Source organism: Rhinopithecus roxellana, chromosome 6, assembly GCF_007565055.1.
Source record: "Rhinopithecus roxellana isolate Shanxi Qingling chromosome 6, ASM756505v1, whole genome shotgun sequence".
Taxonomy (NCBI): domain Eukaryota; kingdom Metazoa; phylum Chordata; class Mammalia; order Primates; family Cercopithecidae; genus Rhinopithecus; species Rhinopithecus roxellana.
In genome coordinates, this window is record NC_044554.1 from 53,889,175 (window position 1) to 53,899,617 (window position 10,443).

A 10,443-nucleotide genomic window follows, 5' to 3' on the forward strand; every position below is an offset into this window, starting at 1 on the left:
GAGGTCAGGAGTTCAAGACCAGCCTGGCCAACATGGTGAAACCCTGTCTCTACTAAAAATACAAAAACTAGCCGAGTGTGGTGGCACCTGCCTGTAGTCCCAGCTACTCGGGAGGCTGAGACAAGAGAATCGCTTGAACCCGGGAGGTGGAGGTTGCAGTGAGTTGAGATTCTGAGATCGCACCACCGCACTCCAGCCTGGTGGAGACAGACAGAGACCTCATCCCCCCTCAAAAAAAAAATTTACCAATGAAAAACATAAACATGATCCAAAAAGGAATAAACTAGTGAGAATAATAAGGAATCCTAGGCATGTCCAGGGTATAGCCTTGTTTGTTTATTTGTTTTTGAGACAGAGTCTTGCTCTCTTGCCCAGGCTGGAGTGCAGTGGCACGATCTCGGCTCACTGCAAGCTCTGCCTCCTGGGTTCATGCCATTCTCCTGCCTCAGTCTCCAGAGTAGCTGGGACTACAAGTGCCCGCCAACTTGCCCGGCTAATTTTTTGTATTTTTAGTAGAGATGGGGTTTCACCGTGTTAGCCAGGATGGTCTCGATCTCCTGACCTCAAGATCCGCCCACCTCGGCCTCCCAAAGTGCTGGGATTACAGGCGTGAGCCACCACGCCCGGCAGGTATAACCTTAACTAGAGGCTCAGGTTAAGGTCAGTGAGCAATCACCATGTCTATTACAAACTGCTCCCTCGTGCACTGTGAAGCCCAAATACTTACTCTGTGGTATGACTCATTTTATATGTATAAATATAAACCTATGGATCTATATTTTTAATAAGAATCACCTTATATACCATTCTAAAATATTTTATGTACTTTATGTAGGTATCAAAAGTACAGCTCTTATTTTCTCTTGACAGCCTACAAAAACAAATTTAAGAAAATGGACTCACTTTTCTTTTACAGTTAAGAATAAACACCCTTCCCCAATCAAGACTAAGCTTTTTTGGTTTTTTCAGGTGAAAAAATATCTGAAAATTATCAACTACCCACATGCAAAACTGATGCAGTAATTTTGTCCTTTGATCTTAACTTATCAACACCATTTTCAGGAGATTCTTTCACAAATTTTATCCAAAATATGCAAACAATGAAATGCCAAGGAATTCTCAAATAGTACAATTATATTAACATACTATAAACACTTATTTTTCTTTTCACAGTAAATGTTCAATTAAGCATGTTCACAAATGGGTGTTCTGGTTAACTGATTTTTCTGGTTTACTAAGAGTTAAACCTTTTTTTGTATATCAATCATTGCCAAAATTTATTTCTAAAATGCACTATTATCCTTTAGCCAGAAATGGTGACCAAATTAATCTTTCAGGATAGAGATGATTCCAATGCCGGTCATCATCCTAAACCACCTCAATCACAGCACTATACTGCATAGAGACAATAAGGTTAAAGGTTTACCTAACCTGTGGTTTTGTTTTTTGTATTTTCCCAGCACAAATTATTTAATTGTGCTTTTCGCATTAAAAATAGAGCACAGAAAAATTTCTGATTGTGTTTCAGTAAATCAAGGTTTTACTGTTCACTTAGTATTTACAAAGGGAACTGATTTAAATGCACCCATATGAATGGTATCCATATGTAACACACCTTTTGTTTTGTTTTTCTTTTTAATAGCCCCACATCTACCAATTTCAGCATCTGGCGCTAAAATGTTATTTACTGATAGATGGCTATTTCAAAAATGTAGAGTCCTTCCTCCTCTAATTCTTCTAATTTTGGGAACCACCAACTTTCCAGACCAATTCTAATGTTCGCATTTTGCTTTCTGATGGTCTCTCTTCTAGGATTTCCCTTCATGAAACCATGACAATCTTACTTAAACATATGTTTTCTATGCTTTCTTGCATAATAAGGGTATTCACTGGCAGCAATCACAGGAAAATGTGGCAAATCTTTGTCGCAAAAGTGATTGTATACAATGGATTTTGTTTTGTTCAGAGGTATATGAAAAAAGATAGAAGGTTGATATACAACGAGAAAACTGGGCCAATAGACACCTACACTGTTAACAAGTAAACGGAAAAATTAAATGGAATTATTCCTCTTTCTCCTATTACACGAAAGTAGTAGTTCTGGTGTTATCAAGTTAACAAAGCTAGGGTGTCAAACTTTTTTATAATTAAATGATACACATCTATTATTAATTTGCCATCGTGTGAATATTACAGCATAAACAGGGACATAATAAAGGTCTTTGTATTTCTACCATGACTTACATTTTACTTCATTTTGGCAGAATCCTCTAAACTATATGAGTTAATTTTAAGAAATTTTGTTTTACTAAGAAATTGTATCACTATGGAAAGAAGTACTAATAAAATTACATACGTTTGTAAAGTGAGGATAATAGTTTTTACCCCATAGAGTTCTGTAGGACTACTAGAAAAACCACGTGCAGTGCTTAGAACTGTGTCTAGCACACAGTAAGAACTCAGTAAATGTAGTTATTGCTATGTATTTTTTACACAAAGATAATGCTTTTCTCCTGTAACTTATGAAAATTACAAAAACTGCAAACCAACTTAGATTAGCAGCTCAAATACAATGTTTAGAAAATGCTCCAATCCAATATTTTTAATATTCTTTTGGGAAAAAAGTGACATCACATTTATAAAGAGGGGGCACTCAAGTTGAGTCTAAAGAGCAAAATGTTATGTGGAAGTGACCAAAATGATCTCTACCTTTAAGCAATTCATTTTGGTTTAAAACATTTTGTAATGATTTGACCACACAACATTTCTAAATAATGATCAAAATATTAGCTGGCCATAAAGTAAACAAAATCTAGTGAAACTGTTCAACATGATACTTTGTGACTAAGCAGTCAGTCATTTTGACCATAAACGTAGCCGAAGATGAAAAAACAAGTGACTTCTGGAGTCCATTAGACCCAAGCTAAAGCAAAGCCTAATAACGGGCATAACTGCTAAGCAACAGAGAAAACTGTTCTCTTTCTTTACTGTTAATCTATCATTTCCTTTTCTAACGTACTTCTGAAGATCCACCAACCCACAACAATACAAATTACAATTACCAACATAAGCCCTATCCTTTCTCCATTGTTCACCTCTTACATCATAAAGCATACCTATATATTTTCAATTGTTTTAAAAAATTCAAAGCCGAGATTTTTCTCATCATCCTCCGAAAATTACAAAGGCCGAGTACAATGTTCTTCTATAAACTAATGATAATACATTTAAATAATATGACGGGTAGGTGTCAAATAAAACAGGAGACACCTTCCCATTCAATTACAATATGAACAAACTTCACAAAAAAGGAAAGCTAAAAAGGTTTTCCAATACCAACACGAGAGAAAAATTAGTAACCAGATTATCTAACTCACTTCTCCATTCCTAAAGTGGGATCCTTAGTCTCTGAAAACCTTTAATTATTCTTAAATTTCCTTCGATTAAGAAAAATATCACAGGCACGCAAGCACACCTCAGCAGCCACGAAGCCCAGCAAAACAAACAGTGATGAGGATGAGGATGATACGAGAGGGGTTACACAATCTCTCTGCTTCAGACTGGGGGGCGTGTCCCCCAAGGTTTTCTCTTCCTTTCTACTGGAACGACAGCTGTAGCGCCACAGGGAGAACCCAGCCACACGGCCTGCAGGGCCCCAGGATTTTGTGTGGGGAGCAGAAAGGAAAGAAGGAAAATCTGAGGTTCCGAAAAGTGCACAAGAAAACAGGCTCGGCGCGGCGTTGGGAGCGAGTGCCGGGGGTTTGGGAATTCGGCGCAGCCGGGTGAGAGCCTCGGCCACCCCAGGGAGTGGAGGAAGCACCGATCACCGCCCGTCCACCCGCTCGGCCCCGGCCCCCCGCACCCCACCCTCGGGGCGACCCGGACGCGCTCGGTGGGCGTCCCAAGGTGCAAACCAGCTGGGGAAGACGGCGGGTCCTGAGGCTCTCGGGGTCTGGGGCAGGAGGGAGGAATCTTCTGTACCCGTTGTTCTCCGCACAGCAGCAGCTCCGGGTAACTGAACTCCACGCAGCTCTCGTCGGTGGGGTCCTTGAGCACCAGCTCCAGGCGCACCGTCTCCCTCGGCGGCCGCGGCGGCTGCTCAGCCCGGGAAGCCGATTCCCGCGGCGGGGGCGGCTGCAAGGGCAGCTGCGGGAGCGGCGGCGGCGGCTCGGGCCGCGGGGGCTCGCGCTGCAGCGACATGGGCGGCTCGGCGCGGCTGACCTCGCGCTGGGGGAGCGGCTTCTCCCGCGGCGGGGGCTGCGCGTCCGAGCGGGGGGCAGGCTCCCGCGGGCCGGCGGCTCCGCCCGGGCCGGCTCGCGGTACGGCTGCGGCTCCAGCCGGGGGGGTTCGCGGGGGTACTCGGGCTCGCGGTCGGGCCCCGGGTACTCGGCCTCGCGTCGCCGCACCGGTGACAAGCTAATGAACGCTACTCTGCGCGGCTCCGCCATCCCCACTGTTCTGGCCCTCTGCTTTAGCTCGAGCCGGCGCTCGCTTCTACGCCGCGCTGCGTGCCTGCCCGCCCTTCCTCTTGCTCTCCGTCGCTTTTCTTCCCTCCACCACCCTCAGCCGTCTCCGCCGACGCCACGGTGAGTGCGGACCGTGTCCCCTTCCCCGCTACTACGTTCTGATGGGCTTCACCGCCATCGCCAGGGTCGCCGCGGCCGCCATGTTGGATCCCCCACATAAATAGAAGCAGGCCGCTGAGCGGGCGCATGCGCACAGAGGAGACGCTCGCGTCCACTGTCGTGGCTGTTGCTCAGTTTTCCTCTTTTCCTCCCAACAGTCTGGCGTCCAGACAGGTCGGCGGAAGTGACGACATGGCTCGGCCTGTTTCCGTGGAAACGGAGACGCCGTCTGCACCCTTCCTCAAAGGGAGGGTTCTGGGGTTTCCCGAGCAGCTTCCTATTCGTACCCGGAAACCAGAGGCGCTCCAGGAGCTTCCCGGGGCGAGCATCGGGATGTGCCTGAGACCGACCTAGCCATGGCGCCGGGTCTCCCGCGCTGGGTTCAAGGGAATTGGGGTTGTTAGCTGATTATTCAAGGCGGACTCTGGGCAAAGGTAGACAGACGCGCCGGCCGTTGTGCCTGCCAGGCGTGTGTCCCCGTAGCCTTAAGTATCGAGGGAAAAAAGGAAGTGCCCACCTTCAGCCCGACTAGCCCCATCGGCTTCCCTCCCGAAAGCGCAGGCCTCCCCTTCCTCGACCTACTCTGGTTTCCCTCGCCCGGCCGCAGTGGGCGTTGCGTGGGGCAGGGTCGTTAAATGTTCAATAACGCTTTGCAGTTGGAAAATTAACAAGCAGGTGAAGAGTTCTGGGCTCATTCAGAAGGCCTAAACTGTTGAAATCACAGAAAACTTCTTTTTTTTTTGGATTTATTCTGTTCATTAACAATTAATACTTGAGAACATTTACAATATTCATTGAATATAATCTAAGAGAAGGTCAACTGACATTTTTTCTCTGTTAATAAGAGAGATGGTCAAATTAATTTATGGCCAAAATTATAATGGCAAAAACTTATAAATAAATACGTGCTTGGTGTTAGTATGGTTACATACAGTTCAGTTTTTGGTGTAAAGTTCTTTGGCTGCAAGAAAGAACACCTGGTTTACTTCACTAATAGAAATATCTGTTAATGCTGGAATGGCTTCCTCTTGGTATTTCTTCTGCTGTTGATTTTTAGCATAGTTATCTGTGATTGTATGAATGGAGTCGAGTGGAGAGGTACTCATCATGTTAATCACAAACAAGAGCACGTAGCCAATTACTATAGTAATAAGGAGGTAGACAGGTAATGCAACTGCCCAATATTTAAGCCAAACTGGGAGCTTAAGAAAAGAACAAAGCCATAAATCGCTCTTTCTGGCAATGGCGACGGTGAATTTTCCACCATTTTTCCTGGGGCTTTAGACAATCTTGGCGCAGGCGCACAACGACCCTCCCTGGGTGGGAGCCGGGGAGCGCTAGGCCGGCGTGATCCCGCGAATCGCGACGGCAAAGGCAATCACAGAAAACTTCTTAAGAGGGTTTGGTGGTTTAAAAGAATGCTGAAGGACCCATTTCAGGATGGGGAAGGAATTGATTGGGCACGCCCCATAGGCTCACTTGTAATTAATTAATTGGAAGTCAGGTCTGAAAGGATGAGAATTACTGGCCATTTTAATCCATTGAATAAAAAGCAAATTTGAGGGGTCGCCCTTCACATCCAAGCCTTCTGTTAATTGCATTAACTGGATTAACTGTTCAAAGCTCATTTATTAAGTCAGTGTGACGTCATAGACAAATTCTGAGAGGGTACTGTTTTTTCCTCTCCTGTTACTTTCCCTACTTGGACGAAGATGATGATGAAATCTATGATTCCAAAGGTCTCTCCCAACTCTAAAACCCTATCTTTTCTCCTTAGCACCATGTTTTACCTCCATTATCTCCTTCCCCACTGCTCCTTTTCTGATTACGAATTCGGGTCTCATTTTTAGATTCTTTGTGATACTTAAATGACCTGCCTTCAGTCTCTATCCCCGCCAGTCTTGAGATGGGGTCATATTAATGTCTCTAAAAGAGTTTTTATTATGTCGTTCTCTGCTCTGGCTGCAACTTACCTACAAACTGAGTTCTATGTATGTATACTCATTCAATATCCTCCACAGTTTAGCTCAGAGACTGCAAACTGGTGGTCTGTGGGCCAAATCCTAGTACAGGTGTGTTACTTGTCCAACATTATCTTCTAACTTCTAACCCACTGAGTTTTCCAACTTTTTGATCCACAACCCACAGTAAGAAATTTTACACCGTAACCCAGAATGTACACCCATATATACATAACACATATGTGCATATCTGAAATACAAGTTTCACAATACTTACCTACTGCTTAGGATAAAGTAAAAGCAACAGACGCAACAGAGTTAATATAAAATATTTTATAATACAGTGTAGAAAAAAATGTTAATATCATATAGAAGCAAATTGGGAAAGATTTTCTTTAACGCCCTGGAAGTTCTTGCCTGTTCATAGGTTTATTGTACTCCAGTATTCATGAGGACAGTGGTACATGAACATCTGATCCACTGTGGCGCCTGATCTTTTCCTTTTCTTTTCTTTTTTTTTTTTTTTGAGACGGAGTCTCGCTTTGTCGCCCAGGCTAGAGTGCAGTGGCCGGATCTCAGCTCCGCCTCTCGGGTTTACGCCATTTTCCTGCCTCAGCCTCCCAAGTAGCTGGGACTACAGGCGCCCGCCACCTCGCCCGGCTAGTATTTTTTTTTTTTTTTTAAGTAGAAATGGGGTTTCATCGTGTTAGCCAAGATGGTCTCCATCTCCTGACCTCGTGATCTGCCCGTCTCGGCCTCCCAAAGTGCTGGGACTACAGGCTTGAGCCGCCGCGCCCGGCGGATCTTTTTCTTTTCTAAACTGATCAAAATTGAAATCCCTAGTTCAGATATATAGGCTGTCGTGAATAGTAATAATGCATATACATGTTCTTCATAGCAATAAATTCTTCTTTAATCTTAGTCCAACATCATGATAAATTTCATACCTCACAATCATTTTTCTGTGTAAATGAAGTACTAAGCTGTAATAATTTATTCTCTTCATAAAATACCAAGTTTAATCAAATTAATTTTTTAAATCAAAAAAATGATCTGGTTCACCCTATTCATTGCCTAACAAACTGAATGTTCTTTGTTAAAGGGCAGATTACAAGAAGTGTTTTCTATGTTCTTAATTTAAAAAACAAGATTCTGATATAATGAACCTAAATCAAAATTCACAAATGGTGGCTGAAATCCTGTTAGAGTACAACATAAATCCATAGTTATTGTGCATAAACAATTCAAAATTAGTTTATAAAGGAAACGTCAAGTCATATAACCACCACACCTTATTACTAATGGGTTCCACCATGCTTCAACCAGGCACAGCAGATATAAACATGTAATAGACCGCTCAGAAAATTAAAGCTATTAGAGCTGTAAATAAGGAATGCTAAATATAAACATAGCAATGCCAATACATTGGTGCCATTTAAAAAAGTGAATAAGATACAATGTAAACACACCTGATAGTTCCCTCTGTAAGCCACTTTCCCACTGACTTATAAAGTTATGGTTCTGTAATTCTTTTAAAAAGGACAATTTTTCTACACTGCTGCATGCAGTAGTTTCACTGTACGTTCTTGATTACAACGCAGTCTTCAAATCCTCTGGAAGAGCTCGACATATCAGGATTTCTCCAGAAAGTTAGCTTGTCATGTTTTCAGCAGCCTTCAGTGCTTTGGTAGTCTTTCGAAGCTCCTTGATAACCAGTGATATTTCCTTGATTATTAATTAATTCTGGGTTAAGTCCTTGCTCACAAAGCTGTACACAAATGGCCAGAGTTTCCAGTAAGCCAATATTCAGAATTCTTGAAATCTCTCTTTTTTTTTTTTTTTTTTTTTTTTTTTGAGACGGAGTCTTGCTCTGTCGCCCAGGCTGGAGTGCAGTGGCGCGATCTCAGCTCACTGCAAGCTCCGCCTTCCGGGTTCACGCCATTCTCCTGCCTCAGCCTCCGGAGTAGCTGGGACTACAAGCAGAATGTCCACGATCTCCCTCACCGCATTCTGATCACTGCTGCCGCTACTACTTGCTGTGATGGAGGCCAAGGGAACTATTTTAAAATTCTGAATACATTTTTCTCTATACAGTCAATAATTCCTCTATAAAATTATCTTGCTACACAAATCTGGCATAAAAATATTATGCAACTTTCAGTATTAGTACTCTTAGCAAGTTGGACTGTTACTACATCATAGTTATTGTTGCTGTAAATATTCTGTGGTAGGTAATACACTGATACTGTGTTTTTGCCAAGAAGTATAGTTTTTCATTTATCAGCTGATTTGTCGCTGAAAGCATGTGCACCATACCCATAAATACGGGATGAAGTTTTTCAGCACTTACTATGACCCATATTTCTTTTGCACACTGATTGTCTTTCTCCTTAAGATTTGTGGAATAGCTCTCTGAGCTGGGTCATAGTTCACGGTGACATGGCTGAACCAAGAAGTTGGAATCGTTGGTAAATATAGGACCCGCTGTGGGGCCTCCCTCCGGAAAATGGTGAAGAAAATTGAAATCAGCCAGCACTCCAAGTACATTTGCTCTTTTCTGTGGCAAAACCAAGATGCAGAGACGAGCTGTGGGGATCTGGCACTGTGGTTCCTGCATGAAGACACCGCTACTGTCTTCATGCAGGAACCACATTGTCTGGACCTAGAATACCACTTCCGCTGTCACGGTAAAGAACACCATCAGAAGACTGAAGCAATTGAATGACCAGTAGACGCTCCTCTACTCTTTGAGAGTAGCCTATAATAAATGGATCACTAGCCTATAATAAATGGATTAATTTATGTAACCAAAAAAATTAAAAAGATTTGTGGAAAAACTGAGAAATTGTGTCAATAACTCAACCCCCACCTTTTTAAGCAACATATAGGAGGGGTTTATTGACAAGTTCATCATGCTAAATATTCAGATGTCATTTTATTTTTTTCCCCAGATGGATTCTTGCACTGTTGCCCAGGCTGGAGTGCAGTGGCGCTATCTTGGCTCACTGCAACATCCGCCTCCTAAGTTCAAGGAATTCTCCTGCCTCCGCCTCCCAAGTAGCTGGGATTACAGGCACGCACCACCACACCCAGCTGATTTTTGTATTTTTAGAAATTTTTAGAAAATTCTGTATTTTTGTATTTTTAGAGACAGGGTTTCACTGTGTTGGCCAGACTGGTCTCGAACTCCTGACCATGTGATCTGCCCACTTTGACCTCCCAAAGTGCTAGGATTACAGGTGTGAGCCACCACGCCCAGCCTCAGATGTTCTTTTAATTAATTTTGAAGGTATTGAGCTTTTATTTGCAGGAAAAGTGCTTTTTCTTTTTAGAATGAGACATAAAGTCAATGTTTGATGATAGAGTGAACATTTTCTCAATATTTCCACTATAATTCCAGACCCAGCAGCTAAATTGGAATATGTTTCTGTATTTTTCACTTTCTTATTCCTTTTTCTTCTAATAATAAAGCAATCTCTTTGAGAGCAATTTATACTAGTTTGATTCATGTATCATAGTTCACACACACATGTCACACACAACACACATGATGGTGTTTTCCCAAAAACATACTTACAGCTCTTCAATGTAACCCAGTTGAAAATTATGAGTTTTTTTAATCACTGAATGAAATTCTCCTTTACTTCATTTCATAAGTCACGGACAGTTGTGATAACCTAAAATTAAGCTGTACAATGTCCAACAAAGGAACCTAGGAGTTCCAGTGAGATCCCAGTGACTGCAGTCACCCTTCCCTCCCTGTCCTTCTCTTCATCAGCAGTTAAAGTGTCTATATTCCTGGATAAGGATCAGTGTGGTACACTCTGATATTTTCCATAAGATTCTATGGTAATATA

General features: G+C 42.7%; 1 protein-coding gene and 2 pseudogenes across 2 annotated transcripts in view; 1 reads left to right on the forward strand and 2 right to left on the reverse strand.

The window, feature by feature from the left end:
* UBN2 (ubinuclein 2) overlaps positions 1-4,699 on the reverse strand; it is an 82,714-nt gene extending 78,015 nt beyond the window's left edge. Inside the window, 2 exon segments of the mRNA XM_030932567.1 lie at positions 3,982-4,292; positions 4,295-4,699. Coding sequence (XP_030788427.1) covers positions 3,982-4,292; positions 4,295-4,448 — 465 coding nt within the window. The 5' untranslated portion in view covers positions 4,449-4,699.
* Positions 4,700-5,487: 788 nt separating this feature from the next.
* LOC115898278 lies at positions 5,488-5,923 on the reverse strand (annotated as a pseudogene). Its single transcript, XR_004057994.1, has one exon. The product of XR_004057994.1 is annotated as a phosphatidylinositol N-acetylglucosaminyltransferase subunit P-like (transcript).
* Positions 5,924-6,568: 645 nt separating this feature from the next.
* LOC115898177 lies at positions 6,569-9,318 on the forward strand (annotated as a pseudogene).
* Positions 9,319-10,443: the final 1,125 nt, after the last annotated feature.